General features: G+C 34.9%; 2 protein-coding genes across 2 annotated transcripts; both read right to left on the reverse strand.

Annotated features, from left to right (window-relative positions):
- Positions 1–2,635: 2,635 nt before the first annotated feature.
- Positions 2,636–3,773, reverse strand: LOC133310263 (uncharacterized). The gene has a single exon (XM_061511166.1). It carries the CDS (start codon positions 3,746–3,748, stop codon positions 2,636–2,638), a length of 1,113 nt encoding a protein of 370 aa, XP_061367150.1. The 5' UTR covers positions 3,749–3,773.
- An 8,634-nt stretch (positions 3,774–12,407) lies between these two features.
- Positions 12,408–17,614, reverse strand: LOC133310247 (polyadenylate-binding protein RBP47-like). The gene is made up of 6 exons (XM_061511143.1): positions 17,007–17,614; positions 15,726–16,212; positions 13,975–14,057; positions 13,764–13,894; positions 13,343–13,439; positions 12,408–12,777 (listed from the first exon to the last, which is right to left on the reverse strand). Exons 1-6 carry the CDS (start codon positions 17,403–17,405, stop codon positions 12,655–12,657), a joined length of 1,320 nt encoding a protein of 439 aa, XP_061367127.1. The 5' UTR covers positions 17,406–17,614; the 3' UTR covers positions 12,408–12,654.
- Between the last annotated feature and the right edge of the window lie 1,745 nt (positions 17,615–19,359).

Below are 19,359 nucleotides of genomic sequence, written 5' to 3' on the forward strand. Positions count from 1 at the left end.
AGGATAGATGGAGAAATGACTTTTGTGTTGATTTTTGGATGAAATTCAATGTTACAGAATACCATTTGAGATGTGGTATTTTGAGATAACTAGAGAAGTGAAAAAACAGGTGCGAAGTTTTTCCCGAACATAGATTTTGCAAATTTAAATAAATTTCTCTGGTAATATTTCGGTCTACCAAATTCACTTTCCAACCATTTCCCTAGTATTTAAAAAATTTCTCCTCAACCAAACGCCCCGTGATAATTTTTCAACTCTATATATTAAATAGGTAATTAAGCACTACATTTTCACTATGGTATTGTTTTTGTACCATTGACAACGACATATTCGGCAAGTAACGTGCCCATAGAATGCATTATGGCCTCTTTTGCTCCTATAATATATGTGTTGTAGTGTAACTCCAAAGAGGTAAAGAATAAAGTAGGCGAGAAAAGGGAGAAGTAGCTAACATTACAGAACTTCATAATCATATGGCGTGTCCTCTACATTTGACAGATGTAGTCTTTACATAAAGAGAGCTTTGCATGCATGGCTTGGCTTGGTTGGTCATCTCACATTTTCTTTTCCTAAAAAGACATTTGCTTTTTCTTTTAATGGATTGCATAACCACATCCACATGTTCATGAATGGATATATAGAAAACTGACCTCTGTCCTTTAATTTTTCTCCCTTCAGATGGAAAATATCTTATGCCCGAATCACTAATTGCAGCATGGTATGGATTTTCAACAGAAGTGTCGGTGTTAGTGTAGTTCATGATTGAATTGGTAAAATGAACTCAGAAGAAATTGTATACATATTTCTATTATGTTCCACCTCTCAAAAGTTCTTAAAATTTGAAGTATGTATGTACTTGGAATTTTAATTCGATTATAAAAGTGAGAGTAACAAGGAGCTATAATTAATTATACCGACAACTTAATATTGGTAGATGCAAGCATATAAATAATTTCAGATCGATTAGTCATTAGTATAGTACAATTAAGCAACTCTTTGTTTATTTTCAGCAGCACCTGGTAGGTCATTTCTAATGTTTTGCGCGCTGTGCCCTGTTTTTGCTAATTTTATTAGTATGTCAAGGGCCATGGCTTCTTAGTGGTCCGGTAATAAAGAGTGTTCAAAAAGAGAATATCAAATAGTCTATTTCCAATTCTTCTCTTTCGTCTATGTATAATAAGCAGAATTATATTTATAAATTTTTTATTTATAAACTAATATAATTTGTAAGAATTTATAAACAAAAAATTTATAAATATAACATAACCCATGTATATCATATGTTCTGTTTTTCTTTTCATATTGGCATAAAAATGATATGAAATTTAAAATTAAAATTAAAATCTCCCAGTTCGTCATCATTTTCAACTCAACTTCCGAATTTTCTCCTCCAATAATTGTACCCTGCCATTCTTATAGGGTATATTCCGAGACAAGCCACATGCTTAGGCCTTAGAGATTTCTAATTCTAATTACAGGTTTGTTGTTAAGTGGTCATCATTGCAGTCTGTAGTGATGAACAAATAATCACAGGTTTAGTATCTTACCCTTTTTTTTTATTTCTTTAATTTGACAGGGTTGCCCAATTCAATTACAAATTTTGCACTGTACAACACCGTTGCCATCATTATTCCATCGCCTAATGATTATTATAGACTAAAGCTTCCTTCTTTAGTATTAAAAAAATAAAATAAATAAAAGCTTCCCTTCTTAAGTCATGCTTATGTTTTTCCACGTTGAGGTTTTCCCCTGGTTCTTTTAGCTAAGCATGTTCTGTTATCATTCTCCATTTATTCCTTTCACTAAGAAAAGCATACTATTACTAAACCAGGATCAACGCATCAACAGTATCTAATATTGAACGTCTCCTTTGGAAACTGATATCTTATACATGAACTAATCAGGGTAATAGTACAAGTTCTTGGCAGTGGAAAACAAAGCTCACTTATGATTCAGAACATAAGTTATGGGACCAAATGATGGTAGCTCTGTTGATGCATGGAAATTGAGTCAGGTAGGGTGAGAATATGTGTTCGATTCTTTATATTACCATCTTTGAGAGAGATTTAAAACTTTAATTCTGACCTGTGCAGAAACTATTAATTATTCATAAAGAGCCTATATAATTATCCCGGAGAAATCCAAAAAAAAAAGAAAAAAACATAAGCCATGGGAAAATGCACTATACTCTCTGGTATCTAGTTTTTGCGGTGCAAACAGTTTAGAATATATGCAGCTTCTCATTAATCAAACTTGTAATTCTGCAAATATGCCAAGTTATAAAATATTGTTGATGTATTTGAGGACAATTACTCAGCTTTAGCTGAGGCTGAATAGACTTTACTTGGAAAGCACTTCTCCTGTCTGAAACTCACCAAAAACAATGTACTAGCTACCAAATATGAAATACCAAAGCAATATACATATAGCCATATATGTGTGAGAAATCTATTATATTACGTTTTGTGTGTAAATGGTACAATTATTTTCAAACAAATTTTAGTCTCTTGTTGATATGGAGACAATAAGAAAATGAGAAGAACATATGTGGCAATATCAAAGCTAATTAACCACAAACACCAAAATGAGAAGGGAAAAAAAAAGTGTATAATCCAAATGAGATATCTGGAAGAATTTAAGAACGTGTCAAAGACCCAATTCCCCTAGAAATGTCATGCATACTATGATTGAAGCCCAAGCACCCTAACAATCCGTGCTTATAAGGCAAGAAAGTCTTCTTCTTCATCTCCTCGGAAGCAGCACGGTTCAGCGTGTAATGCAATTCATGAGCCGAAACCGGTCCTCTCCGTCTTGAAACTGAACCGGAACTTTCGGTGGACCGGAAACTAGAGTTTTTGAGATCATCTTCCGCAGCCTTTTTGGACAGAACCATGTACTTCCTCAAAGGGTCCTTGTCGGTGGCTCTTCCCTCCGAAGCGCTCCTGAACAGTAAAAAATCTCCAAGCCTCCATTTCCGATACCCTTTGATGAACGGAATCGATGACAAGAACGAGGAAGAAGAGGATTTCGGGTTGCTTGTCGACGAAGAAACACCACCTTTGTCGTCGGAATCACACATGATGTCGGACACCCTCAAAGGGGACAAGGACCTGCTTCCTTTCCGACCAGATGACGAAGACGAAAACCTCTCTCTCCCTCGCTTCTGTTGTTGTTGTTGTTGCGGTTGTTCTTCCCTTTTACGAGTTTCTTCCATTGCTGCTTCAAACGGGTCGAAATCTCTCTTCTGATGATGGCGCGGAGAAAATGCCTCCTGAACCATTTTCTTTCCCTGCGAGATTCTCGACCTCGGAGACGACGCGGTGGTCGCCGGAGAAAATGTTCCGTCGCCGGATTGCAACCGGGGCGGTGGCTTCAGGGGGCGGATCTTTCCGCCGTCGAAGAGCTCTTCGGCGGAGAGAGAAGCTCTTTCGAGTTGGGCACCGAAATTGAATTCGAAATCATTACCATTATCATCATCATCGTTGTTGTTGTTGTGGTCAGGTAGAGCATTGGATTTGGGGACACCGGGTTTTTGTTCCCAGTGGAAAGGAACAGAGGAAGATGAAGATGAAGAAGAAGCGAAGTGGTTGAAGAAAGAGGAAACACTACGGTTAGGGCTGGTTGGGGCACTGAAGAAGAAGTTGGCAAAGCGTTGAGGACTTGAAGGAGCAGTCATGTATGGTGAGGAGCAGTTACTATCGAAGTTGAAGTCCACCACCGGAGTAGCCACTCCCACTTCCATCTCCATTCTTCTTTCTCTTTCACTCTGTGTCTGTCTCTGTGAATGGTGCCTTGGGAAAATGGGTGTCGGTTGGAATGTGGTGATGTAATATATAGAGGAAGAAAGATTGAGACTTGGAAAATAGAGAGAGAATGGAAGGAGAGAGGAAAGTGAATAGAGTGGGAAATGTTGACTTTAGTGTTAAACTGGTCCTCTCATGTAGCCGCCTTTGTATGAATACCAACTGTTTTTCTGACATTTATTATTGTTTTCTTTTTCGTATTCTGCATTCTCTCGTACTCCAAATAATGGTGTGAGTTGGTTGATGTGTGATTGATTGAAAATCTACGCTTTAATTTACCACTACTGCTCTTTTTCTTTTTTTTTTCTTTTTAAGGGCTCAACTTCCTTTTGTGATTGATTGTGATATTAAATATCTCGGTTTTAACAGTTTTTTTAGAGTAAACATCATTTTTAGTTCCTGACAATATCTACGAAATTTTTTTTAGTCCTTGGCAATAAAAAAGGATCAAATTGGTCTCTAACAGTATGTAAAAAGGGCCACTTTAGTGACGGAGGAGTTGACATAAGGACTAACGTGACTTTTTTTCATAATTTTAGGGACCAATTTGATCCTTTTTTTATTGTCAGTGACTAAAAAGTATTTCGTAGATATTTTCAGGTACCAAAAAGGGTGTTTACTTTTTTTTTTTAATACAAAGTGTCTTGTGTGAAAGTTACTCAATTCCCTCGTCATTATACCTGTTTTCTTTTCTTATTCATATTAAGGAAACCGTCTAAATATTGAGTTAGCCCCGTTTTCATTACGGGATAAGGTGTGAATCTGTGGCGTACGTAGCTGCAGCAATTGGCTAGTTTTAAATTGTTTTTGGTAATGAGATAATAATGTTTAGAGGAAGTCAATTGTGTCGTTGATTGATAATAATGGCGGTTTGTGTAAACTACGTACTGAGATAATAGTGTTTGGTTTAAATGAGAAAAAAAGTTGTGGCGAGGATCGAGAAGATGTGGGGGGAAAAGAGAGAGAGAGAATTGATTGAGAAGAGAGGACATTTTTATTTATTTTGTTTCAAAAAAAAATGTGAAAAATATAATCTGTCTTAAAATTTAAAAGATATAATATAAAATTATTCAGCTATCTTGTACATAAAATGTGAAATATAAAATGTAATGGAAAAGATTATGGAAAAAAATAATGATTAATATGTTTCTGATTTACAGTCCAGGTCCCTTCATCGAAAATGGTGTTACAATTTGTGTGTTCAAGGGATTGGTTCTACTAGTGGTATGGGAATGTCCCTTATCTCTGTTTCTTTTCGCTCAAAACCCTTGCTCCAAACAAAGCATGAGAGGTTTTAGACAATTCGGTGATTCAAATTTTAAGAAAACTACCGTTAAGATTAAAGAGACGCATGCTCACAAAAGAAGAAAAGGAAGATGCAAGAGAAAGACAAAGATAATGCTTTTGCTTCTATCTCACTTGATATGATAGCAGTTAGGTTACCGTTTTGTGTCTATCTCAGTTTCTCTCTTAAATGTGTTTGTTAAAGTGATCGGTACTTAGATAAGTTTATTTCCTCAGCTTAAATAGAGAACATAAAGTTAAGCAGAAGACATCATAATTTTTACTTTATTTATTCAAACATGAGATCTCTGTTCATATAAATCCATAGTGCCAACAAATAAACTTTTCTTGGAATCCCAATGGAGGTATATATCATGAGACTTTGGTTAGTTTAAACTTTTAAGTGTTCTTCTTTTAAGCAAATATTCCTATTCAGCTAGTGCTAAAAGTTTAGCTTGCACCTAAGCAAATGTATTTGGCTATGTAACTACTTTTATGTGGGGGAGGGGGCTGAAGCAGGGGCAAGCATGGTGGACCAGAGTAATCAATTTTTGTTGAAAATAATAAGATTTTCACGCTTCTGACAGAAAAATGGACTTTTTCTCATTCATCTTGCTGGACCATGGAATCATTTCATTCTCTTTTTAATCACCCTCGTTGCTTGTTCTTGAGAAATTAAGTTATGATTTTGACGTAGTGCATGCGAAGGCACATTGTCCTTTATTGTAAGGAATATAATATGAAGTTATACACTTGAACACAAAATAATGAAATTAAACACGGTACATGAATATCTAATCAAATGTCCAATAGCTATCTCTCTCCTCTGTCCTTTGTTGACAATTGCGTATGAGACATTCATAATTTATGTTCAATAATGAGGCAATACCCATTTCATTTAAAATCTTTAGAGAGACAGGATCCTATGAATATTTTCATCCTAATCCCGGTCTTCTAAGGCGAGTGATCTTGAGAGTAGTTAACTAGTATTTGAGTTTGAACTAAATTAAGTTTTATAATCCCAGTTCAGAACAGGTTGCGTTGCAGCTAACCCATCGCAAATTCTCTCAAAACATATTTCTATCAACTTGTCCACTTGCAAATCCTTGAGGATATACTAATACACAAAATTGAGAATTCTAGATTGTAAGAAAAACCTACATGAGTTTTTTAGACACACAAATATCATGCATGAATACTCTCATTACTTCATATGATTACCCAGGATTTGTTCAATTCATAGCGTACTTATCTGTGCAAGTAATATATTATATATATAAAGAAAAAATATTTATGTAGTTACTGCAGATAAGTTATCTGTATTTATTTGTAAAATAACATCGTTTTGGTATTAAAATTTTAAAAAATTATAAATATAAAGACTATTATAACCCTGAAATAAATTAAAATTACAAAAACACTATAATTTTTGCCCTAAAACGACGTCGTATTAGACTTACTGCAGATAACTTATCTGCAGTAACCGTAGAAAAAGCTAATCTTATATATATATATAGGGTTTATCATCTATCATTTAACATGACCACAAAAATTTTCCTACACACACAACATTTTGTGGGGCCCGCAACAAAAAAAAAAAAAAAACTTCGGCACGCAAAACGAATCTCTATAACATAACACAATCACTTTTCCTTCAACATAACTCTTATAAAACCCATATATATATATATATATATATATATATATATATATATATATATATATATATATATATATAAAATTTAAAGTGTTTTATGAACAAATTCAGAAAAAAATTATGCATTTATATATTGAAAAATAAAAAGAAAAATCATTGTCAAACTTGCCTTCTCTTCAACTAGCAAAGCAAGTTGTAACTGCGGATTATTACATTTAGTCTGCTAATATAGATTTTTTATATCGTTGACTTAGCCTTTATTCGAACCTTCTTTTGCATGATTTCTGTGTCGGGAGCAAGTAAATTTTGATAATATTTTGATCTATCAAATAATATTATTATAACATTTTTGAAAAAATTGACTTTTTCTTCATATTTTTGAAAATTATGATTTACGGACATAAAAAAATTTATCCTTTACTAAGCGCATCCTTTAAAAAGGATTCCTATTTGATTGGTTATAACCCTTTTGCATGGTAGTAGTTAAACGATTCAAATCACAATCTCACGTGGTGAGAATAATTATGGCTCTTCTTTGTCATATTGTTCTTGAGCGATATTGCAGGTTGCAGATTTGATGTCATTAATTAATTAAATAATTGACATGAAACCCATCCCCTTTTGATGCTTATTGACCAGAAATAAAATGAAATAAAATCGTATCAGTTTATCAAATTTGCTTCTGGAAGTATGATTAAATTAGATAGAGTTCTTACTAAACTTGTTATTAGCGGAACATTCAACACCGCCAACAAAATTGTTGGTGTCAAACATATTTTAATATTTAGGGTATGTTTGGTGTGATGTATAAGGCCTGATAGTATAAGCTTATACTATACGTTATGACATTTTCAGTTGTTTGGTGTGACCATCGTATAGTATAAGTTTATGCAGTAGGATCCCTTTATACATCAAAATGATGTATAACTTAATCCGGCCTAGGAGTGGTGGATTAGGCCTGATAAGGGGTTGATGTATTAATATTGCTTACAAGTACAATTTCCAAGAACTAATATATTATTTCAATATTTATATATTAAAATAATTTTTTTTAATATATTATTTTTTAAAATATTGAAGGATATTATCTTATACAATATCATACCAAACGCCGGATAGTATTAAAATTTAATCAGGTCTTATACTATCAGGTCTTATACTATCAAGCATTATCCTATACTATGCACCAAACATGCCCTTAATAATTATGTGTGCATCGCATAAATTATTAATAAACAAATTGAACTTAAATCACATGATTAATGGATGTGTTCATCCAAGACTAGTTTATAGGCTTTTTTACCCTTATAACCCTTTATTATTAATTAATTATCGATTTGACCTTGATTATAAACTATTTCAAAAATTTAACCCCCTCAAAAAACATAACACCAATCTGCCCCTGTTTGACCGTTGACCACCAAGCCTACCCGGGTACACCCCTCTGTACCCGGGTATTTTTTGAAAATTTTTGTCTACCCGGGTAGGGAGGCGTGTACCCGGGTATTGTTCTTCGCACCTGAGAAATTGCTTGAATTATTTACCCGGGTAGAGAGGGGTGTACCCGGGTAAATCTTCAACCACCCGGTATGATTACTCTTTGGATCTCCCATGCACTCTTCTTCTCCAAGCTTTGAATATGGAGGCACCGACTATCACGTGCTCTGCCTCTGCAACTTTTTTGGGTCTGTAAAGCACACAAATATTTTTCAATGATTATTTCAGAAAGAGAATTCTCAGTTAACAGTATAAATCCACAACCACAAACCTTGTCCCATGCATGTCTTCCCTGAACGTGATAATTCGTCATTTACCAGTAAAATGAAAAGCTGCATGCTCACACTAAATTTCTGTACCATGAACCCTGTCTTTATTTTCTTTCTGTCTCACTCTCCCCAATAGACCCGGCACCACATTTATATATAGGAGCGCGATTTTGACGTACATAAAAGTAGACCCCATCATAATCGATACGAACAGGGACCGCTTTGATGAGCAGTAAAGTGTTGATGTATGGAAATTCCAAATCCATTCTCAAAGCTAAAAGCTCTTCAAATTGGTTAGGCATGCTTAACTTGATAATACTGATCTATCTCATTAGCTGTAAAAAAGAGAGAAAAAATACCAAATGGGTGGTCGAAGATTTACCCGGGTACACCCCTCTCTACCCGGGTAAATAATTCAAGCAATTTTTCAGGTACGAAGAACAATACCCGGGTACACGCCTCCCTACCCGGGTAGACAAAAATTTTCAAAAAATACCCGGGTACAGAGGGGTGTACCCGGGTAGGCTTGGTGGTCAACGGTCAAACAGGGGCAGATTAGTGTTATGTTTTCTGAGGGGGTTAAATTTTTGAAATAGTTTATAATCAAGGTCAAATCGGTAATTAATTAATAATAAAGGGTTATAAGGGTCAAAAAGCCCTAGTTTATATGAAACTAGATTTTTGAAAAAAATAAAAAGCTGGATTATCACATCGAAGTCAAAATCAATTTCTAGCCAAAATTTCGAACACCAACAAAAATGTCACTGTCCACCAAGTTTATGTTTGATTGAATTAGATAGAGTTCTTATTAAATTCGGTTTGCTGACGTGTCACATTTATAGTGAATAATAAGTACCAAGTTAAAAAATATATATAAAATTCGCTACATTGGGTAGCGAACTTGGTTAAAATTAAGTTCGCAACCAAGTTCACTACCTGTGTAGCGAACTTGATGTCCACTAAAAATGTGACACGTCAACAAACTGAGTTCACTACATCGGATAATGAACTTGCCCACATGACCGATTGAGAAATAACACTGTTCACGTGACATTTTAAGTAAAAAAACTTAGTGAAGTGTTGCATTTTGATCATTGTTCTCCAAAATTTAGACAACGCCATATGGAAAGGCTGATTAGCCTCTCGAAAATGGCAATCACGAATTTCTTGAATGCCATCAACACCATCAATCACAAGCTTTTGACACATCAATCAGAGTGTGTTCAAAGAAACATTTAATGCTTTGTAATTGCTGTTTGAATTGGTCTAGGCTTTAATTAGAATCTTTTCACATTCCTTAGTATATATTTTTATAAGTCATGTTATTCCTATTCTTAAAGGATGTACCAACTTCCGAGGGGTCACGAGACTCACGACCCGGGTAAGGGACGATTGGAATTATCATATCAAGAGATGTTTCTTTTTTGATTCATTTTATTGAACTTTGAACTGATGAAGATAGATAAACTCTGAACTTATCAAGACTATTTATCTTGTGGTGTTGAGAACAAACTTATCATTCGCAATTTTTCCTTTTCTTAGTGTGGCGTTTACCTCTTTTCTTATAACTTTGGTTTTTTTTTTTTTTTTTTTAAATCCATACCTTTAATTCTTATCTCCAATAGATAATGGGTTAAAGGTTATTTGTTTACTTTTGCAAAGCTAATTCAGAAACAGTCATACACTAATTCCATCAATGGACCTACTGGTGTTGCCAATTGGACCACTTACAAAGTCACAGATCAAGGAGTTTAAGGAAGTCCTGAATGGACTGGTCCAAGAACTATCGAATGATTCTAAAGGCAACCAGTCAAAATTAATTCCTAATCAGAATTCAGTCGACGCTATCTAATGTAACAAAAGTTGAATAGAAAAAACAATAATCACAAAAAAATTTTAAGGGCGTTGAGTAAAAAAAAATTTATGCGTGAGTGCCGGCAAGTGCGGACATTAATATTTTTTTTCAGTTTTTTTTTTTTGGTTGCAGCATGTCTTTATTTGTCTTTTAATTCAATATACATACTAAGAGTAAAAATCCTTTTAAGTTCCTAGTAGAAAATATGGTCTCCATTTTAGTTCTTTACAAAAAAAAATTAGTCTCGAAGTCTCTAAAAAATTTAAAGTAGATCAATTTAGTTAAAATCGTGGTCCCTCATAAATTCAAAAAAGACCTACGTTAGTCCCTCAAAAAGACCAAAATAGATTTATTTTAAATTTCATAGGGACCAGATGACTTATTTTTTTTTACAATGGACTAAAGTGGAGATCGAATTTTTTGTCAAGGACCAAAAAAGATATTTATTCTTATATTAGTTAGCAACGTAGCAACCGTACGGAGATAATTAAAACAACGTAGCAATGCAAATTGATTAGAGAGAAAACTTTTTCTTTCTCCCCTGTCACGTACCAATTCTCATGCTCTCTTCATCCTTTGTTTCCTTTTTCATTTTTATAAAAAGAGAGGATTGATTGCAGGTATGACATTCTCAAATAAGTTAATATCTAGAGACGAAGCCTTCACTGTGATTTTGCTTGCCTTCTGTATAGGTAGTATTGACTTTTTTATTCACCACTAAAAAATAGAATGATGATGTATGGATGTACTAAAATATATTCTCATATTTGTTTTGGAGGATTGGTAAGATTTAGGGAGGAAAATAATTGGTCAAACTATTGTCTGCAGCTTGTTATGGAAACAACTAGATTATGAGCGGATTTAAGCGTTGATTTAAACTCTTTACACACACAAAAATTCGGGGGTAGCCTCGCCACTAAATGTGCTGATATAAAAATATTTTCCGGGGTCCACCACTGTGCGTGAGGATCACGATTATCAAAAATATACTGAAAAAAAAAATTCAAGAATATGACCAAAAAATTGTTTCATAAGCTAAAATATTACCAAAAATATTGACTCAAGTTTCACAATTCTATGTTTGATTGATTGCCTAATATTATTGGAAATATGAGTGATTTTAGAAACTACGTTGCGCTAATGGTGCCATCATCACGCTAGTGGCGCGGTAAGAAAGCACTACTAGCACTAATGGCACAGAAGACAAAATATTTTTCCGCTAATGGTGTCATCATCACGCTAGTGGCGCAGTAAGAAAGCACTACTAGCACTATTGGCACGGAAGACAAAATATTTTTCCACCTCTCGGGAATCTAAGAATACCACTTATAACATTTTGCCTTAAAAAGTGTTCACAAATTAAAATACTGAGAGAATCATATTCCCAAAAAAAAATTCATAATCTTTGTACCAAACATGCGTAAATAAAATTCTCACTTCTCCGAAAATGTTATGAAAAATTTCATAACCTTTGAACCAAACATGCGTAAAAATAATATTTGTACCAAACACCCCCGTCAATGCCATCAATCACGAGTTGATTTTAGTAATTTAATGTCAGATTTTACTACGGTCAAACAAAAATAATGTCTCGAGCCGCAAAATTATTATGTACCAAAGCACAATATGCACCAGCACGACAAAGAAAGAAAATTTAAGAAAATAGGAATAAAAAGAATACGATCGTTATTTTCACCAATATTGCATTTCACTTTCTCTTTCTACTGCTTTGTCAATTTTCGTAATTAATACAATTTTTCAAAAAAATTCGTTGAATCCTATATGCAAATGAAGTATAGATAATCAACCACGTTTTCTTCCGCACGAAGATAGCACTGCTAAAAATTAACAAAACTTATATTCGGCAAAACAACAGTTTTCAAATTGAATTAATTTTCGAAAATTTCAAATCATTATTTAAATTTATTTCGGAATCCTATATTTTCCATGTATTATTAGAAGTCAGTGACAAACTGGGAATTAACCTGATTTACAGATTCAGAATCTATTTGAAGTTTTCGCAAGCTAACACACTGTACTGCTATGATAAGTATTCAAAATAAGCTTGGCTGTCTACTACCAATATGTTTTTAAGGGTTAAAAAACCAAGAATACCCGAGCCATAATATATGGTCAGGTTCAATCCAAAATTTCAGACAACATATTAATACAATCTTAATAACCTCGCATACCATATAAGCCAGCTAGAAATTTCAAAATAATACTACAGTTTACTTAAGAGAGCAATAAAATCCATCCTACTTCAATACTCAGTTCTGCTACGCCCCGTTAGGAAGCTCCTTGAATTGTAGCAGCAGGATGCATAGCTATATCCTGATTCTGTCTCACAGCAAATCCATGGCCTCCATAACCCTGACCAGCATAATGGCTTCCATTGGAATCAGTCCTCCACTGTGAGATCCCAAGGAATTATATTAGTCGATGGATTTCAATAATGGAAAGTGCATTCAAAAGTTTCTTTTTCATTTCCTTTTCTATAGAATTGGGTATCCTTCTGTGTTTGGTTCGGATTTTCGGGAATTAATATATACGGTAATTGATTTTGTAAAAACCGATAAAATATTTCTGCCCGCTTTGGAAAGTGTGAGAATTCATTTTGGGGCCTTCAAAATCTAAATCTAAAGTACAAAGGAATGAAAAAGTGTATATAAGCTATTGACAACTCTTCATAGCAACTATTGAAGGTATGAAACTGGAAAATTTTATAAAATAATAGGACATACAAGTAGAAGAAGCAAGCATAATGGAAGATATATAACAAAAATGATGGACTGTAATGATGCCTATACTCCTTACCATAAAAAATAAATACTAGTTTCACAGATTTAGTTCACAAAAACATCAAACTGGACACGATTGCAAAGAGAATGAGACTCAACAATTTTCCCATTAGATAGCCAAAGGTAAAAATATTAAAAAAGTGAGGTGAACTCACAAAAAAGTAAAGCAAACTCACATGCTTATTTCCTGGACTGCGACCCCAGGAAAGACGCACTGTCTGCTTCCCAATTATTGTCCCATTCAATGCCTGAATTGCTTCCTCAGCATTCTTTCTGTAACAGAGACAGCAGAAGGCATAAAAAATAGGTATTTCACCCAGGCAAAGTTAAGACTGTACTAATGATATTGGCAATAGCAATCACATTCATAAACACTATATGCAATAGTCCTAAGAAACTTGCTTTGATATCCTTATCCTTATACGATTCCAAAATCATTAGAAGTTGGCATAATCAAGAATTCCTTACCCATCTCAGGAATAAATATGCCACTTTTCGTTTCACAGGAAACCACCCACTGCACTAGCGGTGACGGGGGGGTTGAACTAACAGGCAAGTTAAAATCTATATCTATGTTAAGGGATACTGCAACAGTACCTGTCAGCAAATTGAACAAAACCACACCCTTTACCCACGGGAATTTTCACAGAGACAACCTCACCAAATTGCAAAAATGGTTGTCTGAGATCCTCATCACTGATGTCAGAATCAAGTCCTCCAACAAATATCTGTAACAACAATCGGTGACTGAAATATCAAAAGAAGAAAGATGATTAACAGCTGTAAAAAGCTACAGAAGCAGACTCACAGTTGTGTTGTTAAAATCCCCTTCAGACTGGGAACCTTGGGCCACTGCACCATTAGATGAGTGTCCACCAGCCAACACCACAGCTAATTAAAGAAGTGCAAAATCAGATTTTGAATTTTCTAATTAGAAGCATGATATATAATATACTGCATTCCAGTGACAAACTTCTACTATTATATAAATAAACCGAATGCCTGTCAATACATAAAACAATTAACAATAAATATTACTGCCTGGTTATGTATTCAAGCTTCAAAATTGTGAAAAGATACTTATTATTGAAATTTAATAATAACTTCTACAAGGAAACTAAATTAATGGGACTTCCTTTCAGTTGATATGAAAAATCGAGGTATAGCAGCAGAAAAGATAGATGCTAATTTAAGAGGCACCATATAAATAAGAAAACTGAACATTGAGGAAGCATCGTAGTGGTCAAATGTGGGTAGCGGTCAATAGTGGCCGACCCCCGAAAATGCTATAGCAGGTAGTGGGTAGCGCAATAGCAGAATCCTGTGTATGAACTTTTTATATAGATATATATACCACACATATAAATGCTAAAAAATAAACCCAAAACCATAATAAGAATTCTAAATAATGTTGTCAATTAAAAGGATCCAAAATACTGTCAATTACAATTACAAATAATGAGTTAAAAACATCTTCATAAAAAAATAATAATAAAAGACAGCAGTGCAAGTAATTACCAGCTTCAGGGGGGGAAAAAAACATCATAAGAAAATAAAAGACAGGAAGAAAAATTCTCAAATGAAGTTAATGCAAGAGTGAGAAAGTTAATAATATTAATGCAAGAGTGAGTGAGTTAATAATTATAAGGGTGTTTATGGTTAAAAAAACTAAACAGAGTTGAAAACCAAAAATAAATACTAGCGTAACCAAAAACAAGAAAAAAGAACAGAGTTTTAAAAACATAAAGGGAAGTCAGCTGAAAACAATTAATGGGTTACAAAAAAAAAAAAGGATAAGAGAAGTGAAAAGAGTTGAAAGAACAGAGACACAAGAAAGAAGTCAGACGAAAGAATTGACAGTTATCTTCGTTCTCAAATCTTTATTGATGGTTACATTTTAGATGATAGTGACAAATATTATGACAGTTCCTTTTATAGTTATATTTGTGGTAAGGGCAAAAATGGCAGTGAAAGCGAGAGTTCCAGTATAAAAAGTTGCACAAACAACACAAATGATAGTGATTTCACTACAAGAGAAAGTTCTAATGATCTTAATGAAAATAAAAAATACAAGCATTTGTGGATGGAATGTGAAAATTGTTATGGATTAAATTATAAGAAATTGTTTCAATCCAAAATGAATATTTGTGAGCACTGTCGATATCATTTGCCAGATATCATTTGCCATCGAAGGTCGCTGCTTGCTGACAAAGGTCGTCGCTAATTGCCGATTGCAGGTCGCAAACGAGAGAGAGGGAGTCAAGAAGATGAAGGGTAGAAGGGTATAGATATTTTAAGATGAAAACACCCTCAAAATATTACTATAAGGATTTCAAAAGCTGCCCCCTTTCACTGTAGTGGAGCTACTGAGCCACGATTTGCCACAAAATGGCCGCTACCATGAAGAGACGCATTGCATTGCGTGTCCTGCAGCAGCGATAGGCCAATAGGCCGCAACGCGCTACTGTACTGCTATAGCGCGCTATTGATTACTGTGGAAAGCATAATCTAAAAAAATTACTTCACAAGCATGTATATTTAGAAGAATAAATAACAAACCTTGTGAAGAATATTGTGGTTGATAGCCGTAAGTTTTCTTGGGCGTTGCAACACCTATTCGCATAGGCCTACTAGAACAGTAAACCCCATTCATTTCAGACATTGCCCTTGTCCTTTCATTTTCATCACCAAACCTAACAAAACCATAGCCTTTTGAACGGCCAGTATTAGAATCGATGACAACTTTTGCTCCCTTGATGGATGAATATCTGCTAGCAAAAGTCTCTTGCAGCATAGCATCAGTAACATCTATCGCCAAGTCCCCCACAAATATAGAGAGATCAGAACTAGCCTCAGTACTAGTACGCCTTTCACCTGCACTGAATGTTGCCCAATTTAGACGAAATGCCTGATCTGTATTCGGCATCATTGTACCATTGTAGTTCTGCAAGACTTTCTCAGCTGTTGCTCGCGAATAGAACTCCAGAAATCCATATCCCTCCGACTGACCGGTTTGCTTATTCCGTATGACCTTGGCTGATACAACCTGCATATAAGACGACAAAACATCAAAAAAGCCTTGCATGGTAATAATGCAGTAACTTTGAGCCAAGCTCCATTCAAGAAGCTAATGGGAAGCTCACATGCAAAAAAGTTCATGAATTCCCCTAAATGGCAATGGCTAACTGTCAACAATGGATCTTGAACATATGGATCTTTTACAACAAAGAACTAAAAGGATGAGCCAATGTAGCTTTCATTAGACACTTTTCCAGAGGGCAATTAAGAGATATTAAATATATTAGTTAAATGAAAACTTTGGTCAACACTCAACAGGGCAACATCTTCTGCCTTCAGATTAGGGAACCACTTGTGCCAATCAATTAATATAGTCCCCTCAGAGACGCAATGCCAATGATTGAAAGGGGGAAATCATCTTAAACCATTACTTACCACAATCCAAGTCCATTTGGAGAGTCCAACAATCATAAATCAAGTTTAGAGATGGCAGCTTAAGTAACCGACATGAAATGTTCAGGAATGAATCAATCGTGCACAACGGAACTACTAAATCAGCAAATTAAATGCGGAAGTTGGTATCTCAGTAACTTCCAGTTGTAAATCAAGTTTATTTATATAAAAGAGAAACTTAGAAACAAACAATTGCTTGCTTTTAACGGCACAAGAGATGCTGATAATTATGCGAACAATCATCTTATTGAAACCAAACCAAACCAAACCAAAAACGAACAACAAATCTAACAAATTCAATTTCAGCACGTAAGCTATACATCACACACACACATATATACAAGGAGAGAGAAGAAGAAAGAAGGATACCTCTCCTGTGTAAGCGAAGCAGTTATGGAGGTAGCTCTCATCCATCCAATGGTGAAGGTCACCGAGCCAGATCGTCCTGATCTCATCGGGGGAGACTTGCTGCTGCTGGTGCTTCTGCTGGTGGTGGTGGTTGTTGTGGTGGTGGTGCGTCGGCGGCGGCGGCGTAGGGTTCTGCTGCTGCTGCTGCTGCTGCTGGTGAGGCGGCTGGTAATGGTGATGGACATAAGGCATGTAATGCTGAGGGTACATCATCATCTGCTGTTGCATCATGGCCATGGCGGTGGCGGGATACTGCATGGACATCCATTGTTGCTGATACTGATGCGGCTGCGCCCACTGTTGCTGATGGTGCTGGTTAGGCTGCTGATTCAGATCGGCACCGTTGGTTTGTTGAGCCATGCTTAGTTTCTCTCTCTCTCTCTCTCTACTAGTATCTTCTTCCTTTGAAAACACAGTGATGATGAAATCGAAAGCGATGAGCCCAGAGAAGGAGAGGACCTGGCCCAAGCAGGTGCAGACGCCAAGACCAGGCTAAACACACACACACACAGAGAGAGAGAGAGAGAGAAAGAGAAACAAAAAGGGAAGGTTGCAAAATGGTAGGGTTGGTTTTTAAAGGGCAAAAAAAAATACGCAAACACGGTTTAGCCTAACTTAAACACTGCACAAAATGTGTCTTACTTAGGTTTGGGTCTGGATCTGGGGTTAAGTAAGTTAAACCTCGATTGCAACGTCGTTTAACTAAGCCGTCTGGGAACATCTCTTCAGATGTGGGACCCATCACTCTCTATCATTAACAGCTATCGTCAAGTCTCTGCTTCTCCCCCACTTGCTTCCACTCCTCTCTCATTATATATATTACATAATTTATATTCACTACTTCAGTAATTTTCATTTCTTTTTTTCTCTATTCTTTTAAGATAATAATTATCGTTACATTATTTGATAGTTATCATCTTATCAATATCTTTTTCCGTAGTTATCACTATAACGGTCGTATCTAATTCTATAGCTCAACAACATTTTAATAATATTGATTTATAATTAACTAACAAACTAATTATCTATTCGCTGACAATTAATTAGAAATTAATCCTAATTGCTTACAATCATATATCATTTATGCTATTAGCCCCGTGTGCAGATAGATACATTTCAGACTGAATACGGATTTCTTTTTGAATGTATACGTGTTAATAAAAATATAAAGGATACTAAAAAAAAAAAGAGTAATGTTTACAATATTTTTCAGAATAAGGAATTTTGGTACTTAGATAATTTCTTTGAGTCGTAGTAAAATATTAAGCACTCCCTCTTTATCTACCCAAAACAAATAAACTAAACCTTACAAATTCGCAAGTATTCCCATTCACAAGCAAAACACATGTCTATATGTCTACTGAAAAAACAAAACAAAACACATGTACATCCCATACAAGATGCAGCATGTAGATTGCTAAGATTAATTTATTTTTCCCTTGTAAAATATAAATAGTAAATTTCGTCTCAATTTTAAAGATTAGTAGCTTAACATAATTTTATTGTTAAAATGAAATGTAAAAACGTTATGAAGGAGTCCAGTTATTTGTTCATAAATTTTAATATTGTTAAAGCTAGAGCTCAATACAAGTTAATTAAATAAACTAGACATCCTTAGTCTTCACACTTCAGCCCACTCCACACAATTCTTCGGCTAGTTCAACTTCTGCTCCACTTGAAAATATTAGCTTGTTATAATTATATTATTCAAGAGACTGAAGAGAGAATATATTAATTGCATCATAATCCTTAGTGATGAATGAAGACGGGTACATGGCACATGTCTTTATCGAAATCTTTCGAGTGGCTCCAATCAAAGGATTCAATTTGCATCTTTTTAAGTCAAGGGTGGCTTGGTTTCAAATATCCGTGTAACGCCTATAATCCATGTTTTTTAAAAGCAGTAGTTGTGTTTGGTGGTGGCTTGGAACGTTGCATTTGCATACTTGCATGTTGTTTAGGAACGCGACCAGGTCAAGCTTTGACAGTCAACATGGTACTTTTGGAACGGTATTTTAGACTTTTATTTGCCTCCTCTCCCTGACGCGGAAATTTGACTAGCTTTACGAGGGAGAGAAAATTGGTACGAAAACATTAGTTTGATATTCATGAGAAAATGATGATATCAGCTATCTTTCTTATAGCCGTATTTACAATAGTAATATATTTTATAAAAAAACAATTTTCAATTTGGAGATTGGACTTTTGATTGATCCCTTGCCGTTGAGTCGTTTACCCTTTTATGTGTATTACTTAATGCCGTTTACCTAACTGCATGGAAGTAAGTTTATTGTGTTTTATTAGTAGACAATAA

Source organism: Gastrolobium bilobum, unplaced genomic scaffold (genome assembly GCF_033153095.1).
Source record: "Gastrolobium bilobum isolate Gb01-03AN ecotype WA unplaced genomic scaffold, APGP_CSIRO_Gbil_v1 utg354, whole genome shotgun sequence".
NCBI lineage: Eukaryota > Viridiplantae > Streptophyta > Magnoliopsida > Fabales > Fabaceae > Gastrolobium > Gastrolobium bilobum.